Raw genomic sequence first — 22,014 nt, 5'->3', positions numbered from 1 at the left:
TTTCTTAACTGCCCCACCCCAGCCCTTGTCAGCTGAGGCTGAGGGTTTCACCTCTGTTCCCAAATGGCCCCCGATGTCCCTTATCACAGAGTGAAACAGGCCGCTCTGTCTTCACTGATCCACCTGCCTGCCTCTCCTACTGGACTGAAACAACTTGAGGGCAGACAGTTTTCACCTTTATAACGAGTGCTGCTTAATAGCTGCTCAGTATCTGTTTGTAAAAGGAAGACAGGAAAAAAGAACTGAGGTCTCAAACCACACACAATTCCACGGGCCATGATGCCCCCGGCCGATGTCACCAGCAGGTGTTCTGGCCGTGGCAATTAAGCCACAAAACAGGATGCATCCTTTTGGGCTCCACGTTACCCCCCTTTTCCTTTCAAAAAGAGGACTCAGTATACCTGCACCCTTACCTTGTGCTCAAGTCCATTAACCGTTCTTCCCGCCTCTCCTAAACGCAACAGGCAGAGGCACTGTGTGAAGGTATTTTATTTTAAAAATCAGCACACCCAGCTTGTAATATACATCAGTCACTCTTCATTTCCACGGCCCATCGCCTGTGCCTGAGAGCAGAGTGTGCGGTACTTCTCTGGGTTTAAGGTGTAAACCGACATGGTGTTCAAGAACTTGTCCAGTGGACAGAGCCGGTCAGGGCAGCCTCTCGGCACCTGCTCCTGTGGAAGAGACGTAACTCAGCAGGGTCACCGAGGAGCCTGGCCAGCTGCTTCCAGCTGCACGCAGAGATCTGGAAGGCTCTGACCCAGTGGTGTGTCTGTGTCCACACAGAACAGCGAGGAAGGTCCCATTAACCAGTCAGCTTCCAGAAGAAGAGCACGATGCCCTGCTTGTGAAAGTCACTCCAGAACTACCGGGTAAACGGACTCGGAAGACACATCCGTGCTACAGCCCTGAGCCACGAGGGATGACGGCCTAACTGCCGGAGGGCTCGAGCCTCTGCCCTGCAGGACAGCACCCTGCTGCAGCAGCCGGGGCACCGGGAGCGCTGACAGTGCACACTACCCCCCAGGGACACCGACACTGACTTTCAAAACAGGCCTCACAGTCAGGATGTTCCATCCTGGCACACACTCAGGAGAAGAGGAGGGCAGTCCTGTTCTTAGTAGGAGTCTGGAACAGGACGGGATGAGGCCCGAGTCCCACCCTGCCACTACGTGCCAAGTTCCACCTTATCCCTGGGCCACAGCCAGGAGAGGACTCAGAGGCTCATGTACCAGTGGAGCCCCACGGGGCTGGGGCAGGGGGACGTGGCGCTAAACCAAGCGGGCGGGGGTGCCTGGCCGCCAGCCCTCCCGCCGTGGACGCTGTACCTTCCCCTGGTAGTAGAGCCGCACAAACCACTCCCCGGATTCCTGGTGCTGGTGGAGCTCCATGGTCAGGTCACCAGCAAACGGGGGCCATTTGTGGTCAAAAATCCCCAGGGCCAGTAGGAGAGGCATGAGGGTCACGTCATGAGCCGCATACAGGTACAGCTTTCTGCAGGAAGAGAACAGTTCTCCACAGTTCTTTACCTGGACTCTGGCAGCCAGCACGCTGCCTGCCTCCTCTGAGTGAGGAAACTGGGTGACAACTAGAAATCAGGGGAGCCTGGTATAAAAGTCCTTTGAAGTAGATGGTGGGGAGAACCCTTGCCCCCGCCCCATGTTTTCAGGAAGGATCCCCACTGGAGTAGCTCTCCTGGCTCTGCCCGGCCCACCTACCCGCCAACCCCTTCCCTGGGGAGTTTTGAAGAAGAAACTGGGCGCGTGCAGCCCAGCCCCACCTCCTGCTCTCTCTGGGACTGCCTGCCTGCGGCCAACGTTCCACCTGTTCTCAGCCGTGCACCGAGTCTCCTCGAGGAAGCTCTCCTTGTTAGGGAAGCTTGCAGTTTGGGGGAATGAAGTTCATTCAAAAGGAATATTAATAAGCCTGTTTGGCCCTCGGTATACTCTCCAAATGGCTTTAGTCAGTAATAAAGTTGCCATGTTCACCTACACCTGCCAAACCCCTGTATCTGTTTCTCGGGAAAGAGCCAGGATTTCACCTGCGGAGCCCCAACCTTGAAGACCAGCACTGGGCCCTGCAGGAGTCTACAGACACAGGGCCGAGCGGGCAAGGTGGCAAAGGCCCGGGAGAAGTCCCTTGTCACTGCAGGTCTGGGAACGGCCAGGAAGGGCATTCACATGACTTGCTATTATAAATCTTGGCCCCAAGTTCCTGAATGTTCCTATTTCAACTCGCTGTCCTCCACCTTTCCCACACTCATCGCATATTTCTAGCTATGGACAATTCTCTCTCAAGAAGGCAGAGGACAACAGTGCTTCTCTGGTACCAGGGAGCTGACAAACCACCTGGGGGTCTTGTTGAAATGCAAATTCTGATTCAGTGAGTCCGGCTGAGGCCAGAAAATCTAACAACCCAGGTGATGGTGAAGCTGTTTATCTGCGGAGCACACGTGGCTTAGCAAGTGCCTAGGACACAGAGCAGTCCAAACCCGTGGCCCCTAACCTGGGGTTCCAGGCATGACAAACGGGGCAGTGGAGGTGCATGAGCCACTTCCAGCATCTTTAGATGCTCAGTAGAAATCCTACCCTTCTATATACTCGATGAAGGTGTTTAAACTAAACAATCTGTTAAGCAATTATCATTGTTGTGGGTGATTATAATACCAAATCTGTGTGACAGCACAATTAGCTGTTCTGCTGGACACATGCTCAGTTAGTGAAAAACAATGGAAAAATAAATTTAGGGATACTTTTTACTACAATCAAAATTTCAAAACATGGTAGGATAGGGGTGGCAGGAAGGAAGGTAGAAACGTTGTGACTGTCTGGGACTCGTGGCCTCAAACATCCACTTTCAGTCACTGACAGCCTGGATCTTGCCCCCATAAAACCTGGGTTGCCCGCTGCAGCCAGAGGCTGCCCTCTGCCCTCAGCTGCGCAAAGCTGCGTTGCTGGGCCCTGTACCTGGTCTTGCCGGGGGGCGTGGCGGGGTCCACGGCGCTCAGCAGGTTGCTCTCCAGGATGTGCAGGAACGGGCCTACTGCCATCTGAAGACTCTCCCTACAGTGAGCAAACGACATTCAAGCACCCAGGGGGCCCTCGGCACGCAGGGGGCACAGGCTGGCTCTGCCCCCTTGCACCTCACGAGCCCAGTCAGAGCTGCGAGAAAGCCAAGCAATGCGTGAGGGACAGTGACAGGCAGCGAGGGGAGAAGCAGCACCGCCTCCGGTGTCAGGGCCCTCCGTGCACAGACGCCCCAGCAGTGCCAGCACCCGGACACAGTGAGCAGGGAGGGCCGCGGGAGGGGTCACCGGGACAAGCCATGGAGAACCAGGCCCTTTGCACTACACGAACAGGACTGGGATGGACAAGGTGTGATGGATCCCAAAAGTTCCAGAAGGCCCTTAGAAAGGCAGCCTGAAGGAACATTGCAAATTATGCTTCCTGCCCCGCGTGCCAGCCCCCCTTCTTTGGAGTCTAGACCAAAGGACGTTTGTCACTTATCTGACATAACCCGGAGCTCAGGCCTGCTCCCACACTCTCCCTCTCAGGCTGGTCACGTCCTGATCACAGGGGGTTACCTCAACTCAAAGCGTGTGTTCTCACAGCAGCAAACAAAGCAGGAAGATGAGGGCCAGGAAGCAGCAAAAAGACTTGGTTTGGGTGCCTCTCACTTTTTATCAAAGAGAAAAAGCCCCTCTCCCAGAACTCCCAGAACCCCATCACCGACAAAAGGAAACAGGGCTGCCGCACCTGGCTTAGACCAATCCTGCTTCTCGGCGCCTGGGTGCACGGCCACCTTTACGAGCCAAGGAAGGCCGGAGCAGTCCCGAGGAGCAGGCAACCGATACCGTGAGTAACACAGACTCTCCAGAAGGATGTGCGCCGGCCAAGCCAGGCTGCATGGCCTTGTGACATTATAACCATTTGTCCTTGAAGAAAGCTCAGCTTTATGACAGCAGGGCTAAAGGAAAGGAGGACGGACCAGCTCTTGTATAAATTTTTTTTTTTTTTACCAGGAGAAAGCAAATGGTGGCCATGGGCCGATTCCAACCTGTCTGCCTGTGTTTGTGAACAAACGTTTTCCTGGAACACAGTTCTGCCTGCTTGTCTGCGTGTCACCTAACGGCTGCTGTCGTGCATGTGGGCTGAGATGAGTAGCTGCAGCAGACAACGCATGGGCCCCACAGCCTGAAACATTTACCAAATTGTGTGTGCGCGCGCGTGTGTGCGTGCGTGTGCCCTGGTGGAGGGGAAGGCAGTAAGCGACAATCCAGGTCTGGCGGCTGGAGCCTGCGAGGTGCCCTAGGCACATGCGGAGCGGCAGGCTGCCTCTGCGCGGGAGGAAAGCTGCGGGGCTCGTACACAGCAGACCAGGCGAGTTCTTGAAACATGAGCTGCTTTCTCCTCCCCGTCATCTTCCCGGGACTGCCCTCTCCTCCCACCTCCCCTGGACCTCTCCCACATCACCTATTCTCAGTATGAGCTGAATGCTTTTAACCAATCAGAAAAAGGTGTTTTTCTGAACTCTGTTCAGAGAGAAACTCTCTATTCTGGTAGTCAGGAAACAGGTCTTCAAAGAACAGAGCCCTAAATGCCAGTCAAACAGAGAAAACAGAATTGAGAGTCAGAAGATCTGGTCCGAGTCCCGCCCCCGCCACTTGCTAGCGGGGCCCTAGGTGCGCTTTTTTCATCCCTAAAGCCGGGCTGTGGACCCTGTCGGGCTAATGACGCCTACTTCACGCAAGAACAGAAAAATGATTTGTAAATTGTAATGTGATGAATTAAGTGAGCAATAATTATTCTTCCCTCAGCTTCCCGCCGCCACCCAATCCTTTGAAACTTAAAGCAAAAGGGAAAAGTGATTAAGAGAAACTGAGCCAGGAGGTGACTCCTGGTTCTGTGTAGCAGTGAATGGAAGCCCCAGGTCACCAGACTCAGCTCCACAAATGGGAGGTGCTGGTGCTGAGTCCGTTCGGAAGGCCAGCAGGATGGGGTGATCTCAGCCTCTCACACTCTGGCAGCTGGGAGCGGGCCTGAGGAGCCGCCTCCCCACACACTGGGAGGCCTGACCGAGTGTGACTTTATGCCCCCAGCCAAAGAGGCCCCTCACCTGTCTTCCCTTTGCAGGACGTACAAGGCTGTGTCCACGGCTCTCTGCTCGATCATCCGTGCAAATCGCTTCAGCGTGGGGCAGCTCGGGAGGCCGTGCTCCTGGAAGGACGGCAGGCGCTGTTGAGGAAAGCCACGCCTGTCCTCTGCCCAGCCTGGCATCCCGAGCCCTGCCGCCGAGCCCTCGGGGCCTGTCTGCTCCTGGGGAGGGCTTAACAGCTCAGAAATCTAAGTCCCCAAAGCCCAAGGGCTGAAGCTATTCCTTGAGATCTGAAGGCCCAGGAAAAAAAAGTGCTTTTCCTCCCTTTCTGATGCTCCCCATCAACTACAAAGTAAAAAAAAAAAAGTATTTTTTTAAATAAAAAAAAGAAATTGAATAAAATACAAGGCAGGGAACTCATAAATTTCTACTTAGTCTTCACTTCCCCAGAGTGATTTCTAAAAGTATGCCACATAAATGTATAAACCCATGTTTTATAACCTTAAATCTGTTTTATACATAAGCATAAGGTGCACTTCTGCCTTCGGGGTGCACTGCCATCTTCACAGGGGGAGGAAGGAGGACCCAGGCTGCCTTCAGGCATCTGACTTTTGAATCTAGTGCAGCATTTCCCATTGTGTGGTCTTCAGTCTTTATTAGATAAAAAGATTCTATGGCTAAATAAGCTTGAGAAAAACAGACTCTAAGATGAACCAGGCCCCCTTACTACAGGCCTCTCAGATCCTTTCACACGCTGATGTGCATACAGACTCTCCAAGAAGAGCTACGGGAAAGAGGGATCCAAAAGCTTAGATAATGACCCCTCCCCTCCTGTCACCCACCCCTCCCCAGCCTCCCACAGCGCACACGCTCACATCACGCGTGTCCTGGGGAACATGCTTCAAGAACCTCTGAGCGGGGAGGGTAGACAGCTCCGCGGTAGAGCACATGCTGAGCATGCATGAGGTCCTGGGTTCGATCCCCAGTACCTCCACTAAAAAACACATAAATAAGCCTAGTTACCTCCCCCTACCCCAAAACTAAATAAAATAAAAAGAAACTGCCACTTTAAAAAATAAAATAAAATGTGATATTTTAAAAAATCCTCAATGAAAAGAAAAGAAAAGAAAAGAAAAGAAAAGAGCTCTGCTCTAGAGTCACAGGTCTGTGCTCCTAAGCCTGGTGAGGTGTCCCCCCGGACTGTTCCCCGTCCTTCAGCTCCTGTATCCATTTTGTCTGCAAGTCCCATCGCAGCTGCCTCCATGCCTGGAGGCCTCCACCCGACTCCTCTCCACCTGGTTCTAACCCAGGAGCCAGCCCACCGAGCCTACCCCAGGCTCGCCCACCCCCAGCCCGAGGAGGGCAGCCATCCCACCTGCTCAGCAGCCATGTTGTCCAGGAGGATGAGGAAGTCCACTCCATCGCTACCAGCAATGCCCATCTCTTCCTTCACTTTTTTCAAGTCCTCTGAGATTCCTGGCTGCAAACAAGCAGCCTGCCTCCGGCCTCTGTCAAAAAAATAAGTTATTCCTTTTATTGCGTAGTGATTAAGTTTACAAAGTGTATCACATTTATCATTTGGGATCCCATTTAATCCTCAACAACAGCTCACTTGAGTTAGCAAGTATCATTGCCATTTTATAGATGGGTAAACTAAGGCTCTATGAGATCAAATGATGTGTAAGTTAGCGAGTACCAAGGCTAGAATGATAACCTGGGTTTTCCAAATCCCAGTCTAGCATTTCCTTCTGTTAAACCAAAATCAATGCAAGCATGGCCAGGTCTGCTCAAAGACAGCATCTCCTTCTTCTGAGGCACACACACTACATGGTCTCAGTGCGGCCCAGAAATACCTGGAAACTGGAAAGTGCCATCAGCCCTAACCAATCTCCCCTACATGGCAGCAGGCTGGTGGCAGCAGGGAAACGTGTCTTCTGCTTGTCCGTCTGGATTTGCAGCTCGATGACTGGCTTTCTCATCTTTTATGTAAGTTTCTTCTTCTGCCTCATCTGAGAGGCCAGGAGCATTGAGAGGATAATGCTGGTGAACAGCACAGCCCCACTCACAGCTGTGGACCCATCTCTCCAACCCAGTGCGCGGCCCTCCCCAGGCTTCCCGCACCTTCACTGTGAGCGAGAGCGGCCTCATGGCCTGTACAGCTGACATCGGACCCGAGCTTGATGCACCCTCTCCCGTCCCTCAGCCACCAGCGCGGTCAGCGTGGGCAGGCCCTCGGCCCAGGCAGAGCCTGCCGGCAAAGGCAGTAAAATGCTGTCCGTCCCCGACTGGAGAGCAAGAACCCGGGGCACTAACCTGGTTCTCTCCTGCAGGTTCCAGCAGTTTTGGTAGTTTGGGTACAAGACTTCGGAGCTCACTTCATCAGTGTGGATGACGATGGGTCCTGGAAGGAAGGCGGGAAGCACAGGAGGAAGAGGCTTCAGCTTGTCCTTCCCAACATCTCCACCCGCTTCTCCTCGTCTACACAGACGGAGCTGCTCCCAGAGGCGGGGCATCAAGGCTGCTCCTTAAGGACAGCGAGCGCTTTCACCTGCCCTGGCCTTGCCCACAGGTGCTCCCCTACGGGCTGGGCAACGGAGAGCGTGGGCAGCAGCCCTGTTCGATCCAGCACAGCCCCTCCCACTGGGCCACCTACAGGCCAACGCAGGTCCAGGCTCTGATCAGACTGGCACCTCCGTGACCCATTCCAAAAAACGTCTGCCTCAAGGTATTGCCTGCCAGCATTTGGGCTTCTAATAAAGAACGGGCCATCCCTGACCTTAACAGAACTAGGTAACTTCCTTGCTTCCCAAAGTCCAATCCTATAGGCCAATATAGTGACTTCCATGACAATCTGAGGAAGATGGCCACAGGGCCACATCCTCTCAGACCCCATAGCCTTGCCCAGAAGAAAAGCCAGGCCTCTAGATGAGCTACCTAGAACCAAAGGTTAGACTGCAAACAGCGCTCCTTGCAGACCTTGCAGCAGCTTGCTCCTGCTCAGAGCTCACAGGATCAGTGCCCATGGAAGGTGCTCCAACACTTCCCACGCTTTACTCTGTGCCAGAGATGGCAATGGCCTGTGGCAGCCTCCTGTTCCACACGGCTCAACGCTCACCTTCTCTGATGGTAAGAGAAACAGCTCCTGTCAGCAGGTTTTGGAATTCGCTGAGGTCAACCCATGGAGTGACTGGGTGCATCTGAGCCCCAAAGAGCTATGATTCTCAAACAAATGATTGACGGTCAAAACCCCAGGACTTTAAAAGTAGCCTGCGGTGACTTGAGCAGAACATCAGAATTCAGACACACTTTGTTGGTCTGGACAGAAGGAAATCAGGCTGACGGTCATGAGTTCAGCCCTGATTCTACAGCTAAGCAGCAGGATGGCCTCGGGAAGTCACCTCCCTCTTCTGGGGCTCATGTGTCAACTGAAGGGGTGAGACTAATAGCAGCAATTTTCAACTGTTTCTAAAGCAGAGGAAGCTTTCCTTCCTCCCACGATTAGGTCAGGTAATAAAAGAAAAGGTGCTGGTGGCTTCAAGGTAGGGTCCAAAGCACAGTCCACTTGCATGCTCCACCCCCCTCCTTCTCTGCAGCTCCCCGCCCCTCTGAAGAGCTCGGGTTCTGCAGGACATGTTGTAAACAGAATAGACCCTCTCCAGACACACACGTCTTCCAAGAAGCAGTAGAGCAGAAAGATGAAGAATACGTGCAACCAGACTGCTAGAATTTGAACCCCAGCTCCTCCATTGACCAGCTTTGTGTCCCTCAGAAAGTCATTTAGCCTCTCTGTGCCTTAGTTCTCTTCTCTGTGAAATGGGGATAATGTTACCTACCTCACAGGGTTATCACAAAAATTAAACAAGTTAATACATGCAAAGCTCTTAGAACAATATCTGGTCCTTTAAATGTTAGAATAATAACAATGACTTAAATCTCCTGTTAACACATGATAATTCCTATCTGGTGCCTGACTTTAGTGTCTGGATGTTGGACTGACAGTTCCTTTTTCTTTCTTTCTTTTGTTGGGGAGGGGTTAGGTTAGTTAGTTAGTTAATTAATTAGTTAATTGATTTAATGGAGGTCCTGGGGATTGAGTCCAGGACCTCGTGCATGCTAGGCACACGCTCTACCGCTATGCTGTACCTCCCAGGATCTATGATAAATAAGGCACGTTGGAGTTGGCACTCAGATATGTGTTGAATGAATAAACCAATGACCAAATGTTACCTCCAGCTTCCCCCCACAGCCTGACTCCTGCAGCTTATACAAAGCCTTCTGGGACGTCCCTGTAATTTTACTCCATCTAAAGTCACACCACATCTATCAGTGGTAGCATCCTGGGGGGGTCCTTTTGTCCATTCAAATCCCTTGATACGAGCCAAGGCATGGAAGTGGCTGGGACAGAAGTCAAACTGGAGTGTGAGGACGTCTGGGTCCAGCGCAGGGAGCCGCCCCCAGGCAGACACAGCAGGGGCTGGTGAGGGGCCCACTTCCTTCGCTACTGGAAACCTGGGCAGCCTCCATCTGAGACCTGCCTGTAGGTCAGGGTGTTACCAAGAAACATCTTTCCTACCTCAGCTATACCTTAGGCGGTTCTAAGAAGAGGACATCTGCCTTCTGGAAGCTGAGCGAGTAAACAGCTTTCAGAAGGCCAGGCGCTGTGGGCTGTTCCTAAGCTCAGAGACTCCCAAGGAGCAAGGGGCGGCCCAGCCGTTCTGCTTGCTTCGTGCTGCTTAGGCTCATTGCTGGTGGTCAGCCAGCTTCAGCCAGATTAGCGGCAGGATCCAACCCCGCGCGGGGCAAGTCCGGCCTCCTTTGGCCTGGAGGTTCTGTAGTTTACACATTTTTTTAAAGTCTGACGGAAATTTTCTCTCTGCTTGAGATAGTGCTAAAGAAGCTACACAAAACAACACGAACCTTTGCCTTCTGGCATCATTTTAGTGATTTAATACCGACGAGGTCATGATGATCTGAAACTTAGACCAGCAATTAAACGTAAACTTGAGTCAATTACAAGCGACAAAGTGCAGCTTCATTTGATGGTCAAAGGCCCTCGATACATGGGATCCATGGAGGAAATAACAGATGGAGGCCTTGGTGGTGGAAAGGTTGAGAACCATGAGCTATGAGCATTCACTGGTTGGATATGTCAAAACCCAGAACAGAACTTCTGAACTAGGAAGGGCCACACGTAATAGAGGCAACACCACGTGGGCCACGCTGTGGGTCATTCCCAAGACCAGGGCAGCAGCAGCAGGCTTGGGGCCCAGCCAAGTGTCCCTTCTGCCCTCCTTCCTTTTCAGAAGTGTCTCAACTAAACAAAAAGCACCCAGTATTGTTCACAAGACCTGGCTCGGGCTGCCCCATGCAGCCTGCGTAGACACTGGACAGGAGTCAGGAGCCGGAGGCATGTCACAGCTGCTGGTGCGCTGCTGCGGACGCGTGGGTCAGGCTGACAAGGGCAGCAGGGGGCCAGGCAGGGACAGGCGCGGTGGAGGGGTCAGTACACCGCGGAAGTCACGTGGGCAAGAGGACACAGACCAAGGGAACAGGCACCAAGACAGAGAGAGGGAGGCTTTGGAAGTGAGAAGAAAGGCGCCTCAGGGACGGGGGCTGACTTGTAGATCCCAAAGTCAAACCTTCTTTCTGACGCTGGAAAAGCCCAGCCAGCAAGCACCGGGTGGACTCCAGATTCCGATAAATGTTAGAGGAACGAATGCTGGAAAAAAGCAAAAAGGCAGAGAGATTCATAAAGGAAGATTTATACGTACACTCCCCAGGGCGGCTGGGAGGCCTTCAAGACTACGTGAGGGGAGCTCTGGGGCTGGGAAGTGTCCACCCCGCTGTGGGACGGCTGCCCTGGGGCCCTGAGGAAGCGTGACCCACCCCCCGCCCCGCACCACTCGTTCACAGGATCCTACCGTAGAAGGGTAACTGCCCCAGCCTGCCTGCGTGAGTGTGAGAACTTGAGGGGGCGGGCAAGGCAGGTTTTCTCACACTCAGGACTTGCACTGGGTGCAACATCCCTTTTCCAAGTGACTCACAAGACCTCCAGTGGGTGGAAGGTTGGAGAGAGGAAGGGGACGTCCTCCACGTAGCTCTTCCTCAGCCGCTCCCCCAGGGCAAACATCTGCTGCATGCCCACCTGGGTCAGCTGTCCGGCAAACACGCCCCCCTGAGGAGGGGAGCGGGAGAGAGTGAACCCACCCGCAGCCTGCCAGGCTCAGCCCGGGAACCGCACAGCTCCGCCCGCCGCGGCGCGCTCACCTTCAGCGTGGTCTCTCGGTACTGGGCGTCGAAAGGAGAATGCGGTTTCGGGCCACCAGCTAGATTGGTGACTGTGTAATCAAACTGAGTTTGGGGTGGGACTTCTAATAGCTGGGGCTTCCACTCTACCTGCTGTGGCCGCAAAAGACAGAAAAACAAAAAACAATACATTGTTTAAAAAGGATTCTTGAAACTTAGAGCATTAACAGCCAGCAGCACGTAGCTAGAATCACACCGACACCATTAGACCAGCGACCTTCCTACGGGAAGAAGGGAAAGAAACTAACTCCAGCTCTAATTACGGGAAGAAAGGACCATGACTTATTATTCCAGGGGTCCTCAGCCCAACATTTGGTGAATGAATGAATCAACAAATGCATGAATAAATGAATGAATACAACACAGCACAACCGTGACCATATACCTGTAAGACTTTTTCAGGAGTCAACATGCAGGGTTTAGGATCCCCCTTAAGGACTCTGCTTAATGCCCTTGGAACTACTACGTGTTCCCCCTCCTTTCATCCAGTTTCTCAAACAAGCAGCTGCCCTCTGAGAAACCTCTGAGATGGTAAATCTTCCTTCCTTCCTTGCAATCTGACTCCTGTCCCCACTGTACTGCGACGGTTTTCAAAACGTAACAAGTAGCCATAGGTCTCACAGCGCCAACTGCCCATAAGATTCTTACACTCATTGAGTCAGGTGTGATGATTTCAATTTTAAAGACAGAAGTCTTCTCCTAATCCCATACGCCAGCCCCTCCTCCCATCTGATGATGCCTCTCCCAGTGCTATGCTGATTCTCCTGGTCCCCAAAACCCAAGCCTCTGACTCGCCCCACTGCTCTGCATCCCCTCACCAAACCCTCTGGATCACTGGCTAGAAAAAAATGACACCCCCCCAGTCCTTTTATCTTACCGTCCGAACGTAAAGCCTCATCGCTTCTGGGAAAATCCTGTGACAGACTCCTTCCTCTCCAACCCCCCAGTCCGTCTATACAGAACCACTGATTAATCTTGCACAGCCACTCTTATCATATCAACAGATCTTTCCTAATGTTCCAAGAGATAAACATCTGCCTTCCAGGACTTCTGCACCATGCATGGCCCAGCCTCTGTCCTCAGCTGCCCTCCCCCGATGCTCTCCTTCCCTCCCCAGACCAGACCATGCTCACTGGCTTCCTCTGCGTCTTCTTCCAGCTTGCTTCCCTTTCTTGAAGGGACTCCTGCCCCTATATGCCCATCCAACTTCTCTCCAAGGTTCAGTGACAGTTCAAGTCCTACCTCCCCATCAGTGACTACTCTGGCTTTCATGGGCTGTCTTCTTATCTGAATTTCGGCAGCATTTACAACCAAAAGGACAATATTTAATTCAATTTCCCACTACTTCATCTTGTTTTAAAACTAACATTTGAAAACCTGCTCTGTCACAGACCACTGTATTTATCTTGGCCCCTCCCAGAAACATCCCAGGAGAGCGCTCCCGGGGTCTCTGGTTCTCTTCGCACAGAGGGAGCCCTACCTTCTTCCAGAAGGCATTGTCTCAGCTTACCTGCACCCAGTCTCCAACACCTGAGCCTCTGCCCCCACTGGTGCTGCAGCAGCTGGGGTCAGGAGACTGGGTGTTGAGAGCAGAGACCTTCTTCCTAGAATCTTAATCGCTGCTCTTTCTCTCCAAGTTCTAATCCTCTAACTTCCCTGCCTGAAACCATTCAAGGGCTCACAGCTGCGTGATGGCACCGGCCTCTCTCCCTTCACCACGTCTTTCCTGCCAGACACACTTCCCCTCTGGCCACACAACTTTGTTTCCTGTGGCACCATCCTCACACCCCCTGGCCTTTCCACCTCATGTTTCCTCTACCTGGAATTTTCTTTTCCCTTTCATCTGCAAAGACGTCTGCTCCCTCCACACAACAGCTCTCACATTCCCAGCAGCTGTGGCCATGGCACTCTCACCGCAGCCTCAGTGGCTCACTTGGGCGGCCTTTACCGAACTGTGTCAGAAGGGCTCCTTTACGGGTCTGCCCTGCTCAGGAGACTCAGCTTCCTGAGGACAGAGACTACGTCATCTATTGACCTCTGCGTTTTTGGATGTCCAGCAAAGGGCCTGGCACACAGTAGGCACAATTAATAGCTCGAGCAATCTGCTAGGTTCTGTGGAAGATACCAAGATTGAGACAACGCCTGCCTTTTCTGGATTTTCAGGTTAGTAGAGACAGCAAGCTATTGTTAGAGCAGGCAGAGCAAGGGGGACAAGGCCAAAATGGCAGGAATTGGGCAAACAGGAGGGGCACAGGCCAAACAGCCAAACACAGGACACCATACACTGTGTGAGCAATAGGGGTCCCTGGGCAGAGAAGGAAAAGCCGGACCCTCTGGGTGATAAGCAGCCACACATTGTGGGGTGACAAGCGGCCTGGAGGCCGACAAAAAAAGGTGGGAAAAAGCAGGAATCTCCAGTGTCTGAATGTAACCTTTTGCTCATTATGACTTCATTTCAAAAAAACTAGCCTTACGGAGTGGGCACCCAGAAGTATCCATCATGCTCCAACACCACAACACACCGATCCAGACTAAGTAAGGACAAAAGTCCCTCCTCCCTTCAGGAAGATGGAGTTGGGATGAAAATCAGGGAATACGGCCCCAAACCCTTCCCTCCCCAATGAATATTCCGTCTCTTCACTTTTACACTCTGTGTAACCAACTTACCCCAAAAAACTCAGGGCAGCCACTCACCTGAGTCTGCCCGCTCTCCCCCTGAGAGTGTACTATCCATCCCTTAATAAATCCCCACTTTACTTTCTTAACCTCCACGTGTTGTCTCTGAAATCTTTCTGGGACGGGACAAGAACCTGGACACCGGCTACGTCTACTGCGAACACTGCGAGTGTAAACGAGAGCAGCACTAAGACAGACCCCACGCGCTCCAGGGAACCAGAGGAAGGCCACAGGCGTTCAGGGGCAAGACAGACCTTCTCTTCTGCCGAGGATTCAGGGGGAGTTTCATGGGGATAACGGCATTTCAACTGAACAGGACTTAGACAAGCAGAGACTTGGACTTGAGAGTAAGAGGCAGGTACGAGAGAGGGTGGCGTTCAGAATTCCAAGAACAGGCAGGGAGCTGGGGCAAAGCAGCGAGGGTGGAAAATGTCTACAGGAAAGAAGCGGTTTGGTTTGCCTCAAACTGGGAATGGTTTTCAAACTTTTTCACTAGCAATTACCAAGTAGAGTTAGATTTGTCTATTTCAAGGCAAAACTGGAGCTTCTCTAGTTGAAGCAGGAGTGGGCACCCAGAGCCCCAGCCACTCAGCATCCCACTAGCCCTCAGCGCCACAGAATAGTCGGGAAGCCAGCAGTACGGATCGCAGCGGGAGCCGAAGGACTAGAGGCAGAGAGGCCAATGACGAGATGTCAGCAACAGTGGATGAGAGCCCAGCCTCAGCTAAGGCAGCAGGGACAGAAGCGGCTGGAGTCAAGACATTTGGGTCAAACATGGCAAGTGAGTAGATAAAAGCTTTTTTTGGAGGCTGTGTTGACAGGTACACAAGGAAGAATCAAGAAAACAATTACTTTGATTTTGGGGTCTGCGTGTCTAAGGTGACAAGGGTTATGGAGTGGCTTGTTGACTAAAACTAAGGCCAAGACAGAGGAACAGTTGACAAAATGAATCCAGCTTTGTACATTTTAAGTTTGAGACACTTCCTTTGAGTTCCCAGCACTCCCAGCATATTCCCGTCATTGGAATCCGTTTTCTCTCTCTCCTTCATCACATTATAAATTCATTTACAGCTGAGAATGAGTTAGCTATCCTTGTCAGCCCAGTGTCTAAGCAGAGGCCCTGACACCAGATCCACGGGGCCTGCTCAGCTGCACTAAGTCTCCTCCCGTGAGGCACCTTCACCAACAGAGGGCCTTCGGTGTCTCCTGGGAGATGTCTCCTGAGGTCAGGTCACGTCAAGTCCAGAGAACCCGTTTTCAGATTTCCAAGAATGGACGATACATCAGTTCCTTACATGGTGTCCACCATGCACATTCATTCTTGTTTCTGCTCTTCAGCTTTGGAGTTAGTGACCAAGACTAACTTTATAATATTACTCATTTATTTATACTCCACTTTCAAGAACTTAAAGTAGATGACAGCAATACCTAAAACATAGTAAGATAACCAACTCAACATAGGCAAGAAAGACAAAAGCAAATGAGCACAGGGACAAAAACAAAAGGGAGGTACGGTAATAAAGTGTCCCCCAAACTCCTAGTACAGAAATTCATATCCTTATTGTAGGTGGAGCAGAAGATTCAGCACTGAGCTTCCCGGCTTTTATGTACAAGGAGAAATTTGATCAGCTAGACAAGCTTAAAGATAAAAGCAAGCCAAGTGTTCAGGAGAAGCACACCATTTCTCATGCTAACAGACAAATTCCTCCCAAGGGTCCTCCTAAAAAGGATGGAGTAATACAAGGAGCATCTTTTTAGTAGGCACAGCAATGAGTTCTGCGGGATTGTTTCTCACTGTTTCCTCAACACAGAGTGACAGCATCTCACCAATGCACATTCCCGTGAAGATAATACTGTACTGGGATCGATACGCAACATTCCAGGTAAAAGGGAAAAATCTACATAAAAGTAAACAGAAACTTCCAGGTGTGGAATTTAGAATAAACTAATGGTCTGAAACCCTGCACACTGCACCCCAGTATCACTGGGAAACTTTTTAAAGTCACCCATGGCTGAGCCCCTTCCAGGGCTAATCACATCCAGGTCTCCTGCGGGTGTGGCCTCAGTGTTTTTAATGCTGTCCAGTCCAGATAATTCTAAAGCTTCACCATGAGAAACTTTTTACCATGTCTGGATGCTCTGGGCCAATTAAGTCAGAAGCTCTGAGAGAGAGACCAGGCATCAGTATTTTTTAAAGCTCCCTGGTGGAGTCCAATGTCCCAGCAAGGCTGAGAAGCACCACAGGAATGAAGGGACTGACTGGCACATCCTTCTGGTAAAGCTTCCTGACAAGCACTTCTCTTAGCCGCCCTTCGGACGAGTGTTAATCAACCGTGAGACTGACATGGTCCTTCCCGGCTTATCTACACTATCAAACAAAGATGGACCCAAATGTCTCAGTGAACAGTGGAGCTGGGATGGGTTGGACTTGACTTTATAAAAACTGAGGAATCTGCCTGGGTCTGGGGCCATCTTGTCATCGTCTAGAGAGGAGCGGAGAGAAATCCAAGAGCAGGACCAAATGCATCTTTTGCAAGTGTACTTGGAGCTAATCTAATGATCAGAAAAACATGGCAAATCGAGATCCAGGGCTTTATTTCCAGAGCAAAGATACAATGCTTTTAGGAGGACAGGTTAATTCAACTGCCAATCAAGCCATAAGAAAACTCAGTAAACCACCTAGTTTTAAACAATGATACTCTCTGAGGATTTGTGAGATAACTAAATAGAGTGACTTGTCACATACCCATAAACCAGCCAGACGTCTGGAAACAGCTACCCAAAGCAGTTTTAGTTTTAGGATTGTTGCCCTGTAGTCCTTTCTGCCTATAATAACAGCAGAACGAGGAAGACTGGAAAATCCCAATCATAGCTTCTATCAGACTGGAGCTTGGGGAAAAAAATTAAAAAACCTGAGAGAGAGTATTCAGAAACAAGTCACAGGAGGCCAGGGTGCTCACTCACGGCCCAAGCTGAACAAGAGCTGGTTCTACCCCTGGCTTTTCTGCACAAAAATTTATATGCAATAACCAAAGACGCTTAATGCATCTGCCTAAAGGCTGGAGAATGTGAGCAGACAAGGGGGGCAATGTGCCTTACCTAATTGCAAAATGAGCCCAAGGACTCAGATACTCTATATTCTGTGGCTACCAAGACAGAAGATGAATGAAGCTGGCACTCTACCTGAGCTCCAACTGCCCCTCCCAACATAAAGGCAGAGGATATCCATCACACACCCACTGGCTCAGGAGAAAGCTGCAAAAGAAACTAAATCTTTTCCAGGTCCTTCAGTGAGTACATACAATGTCTATAGGAGGTCCCGGCCCAGACATTCGGACCTTGATTCTCTGCTACAACTGATAACTTTGTCTTCGATTGTTATATCTTATTTTTCATACAGCTTATCTGTACTAAGAATAAATGGAAAAGAAAGGGGAGTACACAAGAGATGGGCCATGTACAAAACCATAAGGGAAATTTAGTGACCTAATATAAAAGGGCAAAGTAAGTGGGGCATTGTGCTGCACACCAGAAACCGACACATTGTCACTGACTGTACTTCAATTAAAAAAAAGAGAGAGAGAGGGAAAAAATGAGAAATAAAGGGGAAAGTAAGGGACTGAAAAAGGATCAAAGAAGGGAAGGGGAGAGAAGGAGGAAGGAAGGAAGGAGGGAAGGAAGGAAAAGTCCAGGTATCAGGGAGAATGTGGTACAGCCATACAGAAAGGCTACCTAGAAACCTGAAAACAGAATTAAGTGCCTGCCAAAGTGTATTTATTTATGTGGGAAAGTGCTTTAGAGGTTTGATTTCATGTGTGACCGGCTTTAATAACTAGGGTTTTAATCGTACTATGTGAGGACACAACCCTGAGGTTTTCGTAAAAGCAACTACCATCACGAACGTGCCTAAAAACAGGTTTAGACATTTTGTTGAACCTGCTCCAACATCAACCTGGAGGAGCAACAATGCAAAAGCACCTCACAGGTAAGCTTGACATCTGGAGGCCTGGGATTTCAGGTTGCCTGTTTATCTTCACTAGGAAGACAGGTCTTTAATCAGAGGCCTGCCTGCTATGAGAGGCCAGAGATCTTCACTGGCTCTCGCCAAGAATCAAATCCAGAAAGGGTAATCACTTAATAAACTAATTGTGCTTTAGTCATAATTATCCTGACCAAAACCAGATTAGACTTTACGACCAAGCCACAAGACTAATCAATTAAAAAAAATTTTTTTTTCCTACCTGAAATCCCTTCCACAACAGGGTCAGAAGTCCAAAATAAGAAAGGAGAGCCCCAAGATACAGCGCTTGTTACCAAAAAACCTTCAAGGAATTGCAGATGGTCTCCAGCAAACCCTGGGAGAAAGCTGCAGTAAACCCTGTTCCCCAAAGTATTAATCTCTGTGATCCTAGTTAGGGTGGTTCCTGTCGCAAAGGTCCCTGCAACCATTTCACAACCTTCAAAAAGATCACGCAGAAATGCACTCCACCCTTGTGCTCAAGTTCACACAAATATTAGAAATGCAGAATCGCAGGCCCTACCCCACACCTGCTGAACCAGAACCTGCATTTTAGGAAGCTCCCTAGGCTATTTACACGCACCGCAAGCAGCACAGCCACCGGGATGTCACTGGGAAGTGCCGGGGCTGCCCTACGCTCGGAGGGAGGCTCCGAGGGGGCGGGGGGAGGGCCAGGCCGGCACCTTTGCTCAAGAGCCGGGGGTGGGGGGTGGGGGAGGGACAGTTTTCCCTTCTTCTGGACCCAGCCCGAACCCTCTCCCTGGGAGCAAAATTCCAAAGCTGTGTGTTCGGGGCGAAGCAGCTGGCCCGCCACCGGTTGGCCACAGGGTCCTCGCCCCGCCAGACTCGGCCGAGCTCTCACCTGCTCCTCCTGCGGGAGCGGCTTGAGAGGACTCCGCGCCCCGTGTCGAAACACGACCTGCACCATCTTCAACTCCAGCTGGCTTGGGTCCACGGGACTCCGGTCGTCCGCCCCCCGCGGCTCGGCCAGGGCCACCCGCCGCTGGTGGAGGCAGTAGGCCAGCGAGGTCAGGACGCCCACGGGGGCCCACACGCGCACCCTGAAGACGCCGGGGATCATAGTGGAAGCCCCGCCGCGGCCCTCCGGGGAGAGGGCGCAGAAAGCGAGCGCGAGTCCTCCGCGGCGACGGGGCTCAGCGGCCGCCCCCAAGTTCCCGGGAAGCGGCGGGCGCGCACATTCAGCCCCCCGGGCCGCGGCCGCTGCGACTCCCAGCCCTGGCGGGGACCCCGAGCGGGAGCGGGAGGGGGAAGAAGCGGAGGTGGGAACAGCGAAGACTCCCCAGGAGTTTTAAGCCGGGTCGGGGCTGGCGCTCCTGCCGCAGACTGGGCCGGGGAGGGCTCTGCTCCTTAGCTTTCGCCCCCTAGGGAACCTTCAACTTGTATTCCAAGTTTGGTCTCCAGCACTCCTGAACGGACGGTAACCAGCCCTGAGCTCCTCGGCAGCAATGACTCCTCTAACACAGATCTCTGGACTCCACTTTTCTACGAGTAAGCTCCCACCCACTTTCTCACTCACCCCGAGACCTGCCCCTAGTGGTCCCGCGCAGAGGAGCACGGGAAAGCGAGTCCCGCGGTGACGCCTGTCCGAGGGCTCTGAGTTGTGAGAACTACAAGTCCCACAAGGCTGCGCGCCACCGGGCCCTCCCTGAGAGGTATTTCCCCGCCCTCAGCAACGGGCCCGGGTTGGCGGGTTCAAAGTTCCGAGACTGGATGGCTAGCGTGTGGGAGCGAATCCCACAGTTTGCTAGGCTGATAGGGCAGGAAAAGGGAAGATGGGTAGAATCAGCTAGTGGAGTGGACTTATTTTGTCTGCGGAGAGTAGAAGACTTCCCTGAGATTCTGGAGGCTGGGATTCTGAAGTTCTGAGTTAAGAGGCGAGACACCTACTTTTTGAAGGATTACTATTTGCGAAGGGCGACACTGGGTGTTTTATACTTAATCTTCATTTATTGTCCCCCTTCTGTGTTTAAAGAGGCTTAAAACTTTGCAAACGTATAGAACTTTAAGCTCCTCAATGTATTTACTTACTTTCTGAATTTCTTGTGGAAAAGCCCCTGCCTTGTCTGTGGGTGTCGCAGTGACTAAGCACCTTAGCCAACCTTAATCACCTGCTGGTCTGTTTTTTCAGGAATATACAGCTACCCCAAGCCTGTGTTCCAGCAACAGAGTCCAGTCAAACCATCTGGGTCCATCACAAGGCAAAGATAAAGTTGAGAGGAGAGAGATTTGTGTGAGGCGAACGTGATAACCACTACACTACGGAAACGCCTGAGAGATTTGTGAAGAGAGTCTAAATATATTGATGTTGAAAAAACAATTCAGTTGAGTAAATTTGAAGATCTAATTGGCTTTACTCAACTATTTATGAATTGGACAGCATCTCATATAGCAGCTAGAAGGGTGTTGGGAGGGGGTTCTACAAAATGGAAGATTTTTAATAGACAGAAGGTGGGAACAAGAAGATACTAATAAAAGAAAGTGTTGTGTTTAGGCCAGGACTTGGGTGGGAGAGTGGAAGGGACCCCTCTTCAGCTCTTGGGGTGGGAGTAAGTTGATGGAGAGGGACCTCGTGACAGATTACCTTACTGGTGCTTAACCAGGAAATTCCAGACTAGTCCATTCACATTACATTTCAGGGAGAGGTTGAAATTGCAATTAGATCTAGGTACTAAACCTCCATACTCAGTCTAGGTTTGGTATTATGGGCTTTAGCGCAAGTGACGCCATTTGGGGCCTCTGTGTGTGTGTGTGTGTGTTTTAACAACACCCAACCAGTTCTTTCATCAGTCCAGATTCTGTCCTTGAGTCAAACTGGACCAGAATGTGAAGGCAACATCCTTACAGAGTATGGCTCTTGACTTGAGCTTCAACTTGTTCACCAACCTAGAAAGTTCTGAACGCCCTGCTGTTGGGGAAGGGTCATTTTGGATCGCCGCACATTGTCTTAGTTTTCCCCCTAACCTAGACCATGGACGCACTTCTCAGAGTCTTATTGTGTGTCCTGATATTATTAAAAACTGAAAGCTGATTTCTAGCCTAAGTAAGGTATTGGTACCAGACAACACTGCTTCAGAACCTGTGTAATGAAATGTAACCTCAGCAGGGAAAGCTGGTCTCAGCAATTGAGTGAAAATATGGTATATCTTTAGTGCAGAAGGGCCCTGGTATTTGAGCAGCTTCACCAGCCTGGGAGTGCTAGCTCATCTGAGCAGCTTAAGACAATGTAATGCTGGCATCTGGACAGGCCATCCTAGTCCACACCCTGTACCCTGGCAGCCTTAGCACAGACTTGCCAGGCATCGTGAGCAGCACCTTTGGCCTGTGTGAACTGGCCCTGCCAGGGTGCAGGTGCAGGTGTGGTTGAGGTGGGGAGCAGTGCTGGGGATGTCTTAGCAATAGATCTCTGCCGGAAGCCAGAGCAGGTGAGGTTGGAAAGTGACAGATTCCACGCAGTGGTTGAAAGCTGTGTTTGTCAGCACATGTGAGACAACCCTTGGGGAATCTTATAAATATTTCGTGTGTGATGTATAGTGGTGCTGGTGGTGTTAGTAAACTGCAGTTTAAAAGAAAGGCTAGAAATCCTGAAATCATGCTCTGGGGATGGCCCCAGAGTGGTGGGGGGCTGAGGGGGGCGGGTGCCACAGGCAGTGGGGGAACTGAACAACTGTTACTGTGACCATCCGGCAGAGGTGGCTTGCTCCCACCAAGCTGTCCTGGTACGGTTGCTTTAGTATTATGCAACTCGGTTTGAATTATGAGATTAGATAAGAAGCAACAGCATTCATTGCTTTATCTCCAGGAGTGAGCAGGATGCCTGGCTCATAAGTACTCTGTAAATATTTGCTGAATGGAATTGTAGGATATATCCTAGGAATGCTGTTGAGGACATTGTCCACTAC

The 22,014-nt window shown here is 51.2% G+C and overlaps 1 protein-coding gene across 4 annotated transcripts; it reads right to left on the bottom strand.

Annotated features, from left to right (window-relative positions):
- Window positions 1–471: 471 nt before the first annotated feature.
- ACP6 (acid phosphatase 6, lysophosphatidic) lies at window positions 472–19,653 on the bottom strand. 4 transcript variants are annotated; one of them, XM_072946721.1, is made up of 10 exons: window positions 18,957–19,649; window positions 11,362–11,493; window positions 11,139–11,269; window positions 10,734–10,813; window positions 7,408–7,495; window positions 6,470–6,602; window positions 5,116–5,234; window positions 2,967–3,062; window positions 1,329–1,494; window positions 472–674 (listed from the first exon to the last, which is right to left on the bottom strand). In XM_072946721.1, the coding sequence occupies exons 1-10, from the start codon at window positions 19,173–19,175 to the stop codon at window positions 531–533; spliced, it is 1,308 nt and encodes a 435-aa protein (XP_072802822.1). In that variant the 5' UTR covers window positions 19,176–19,649; the 3' UTR covers window positions 472–530. The 4 variants fall into 4 exon arrangements, 2 of the variants coding, with proteins under 2 accessions (XP_072802822.1, XP_015101800.2); XM_015246314.3 differs by having other exon boundaries at window positions 5,116–5,216; window positions 18,957–19,648; XR_012062897.1 differs by lacking the exon at window positions 472–674 and adding an exon at window positions 3,756–3,966 and having other exon boundaries at window positions 1,460–1,494; window positions 18,957–19,653.
- Between the last annotated feature and the right edge of the window lie 2,361 nt (window positions 19,654–22,014).

Source organism: Vicugna pacos, chromosome 21 (assembly GCF_048564905.1).
Source record: "Vicugna pacos chromosome 21, VicPac4, whole genome shotgun sequence".
NCBI lineage: Eukaryota > Metazoa > Chordata > Mammalia > Artiodactyla > Camelidae > Vicugna > Vicugna pacos.
Note: the sequence above shows the minus strand (reverse complement) of the source record. Positions and strands in the feature narration are given on the sequence as shown.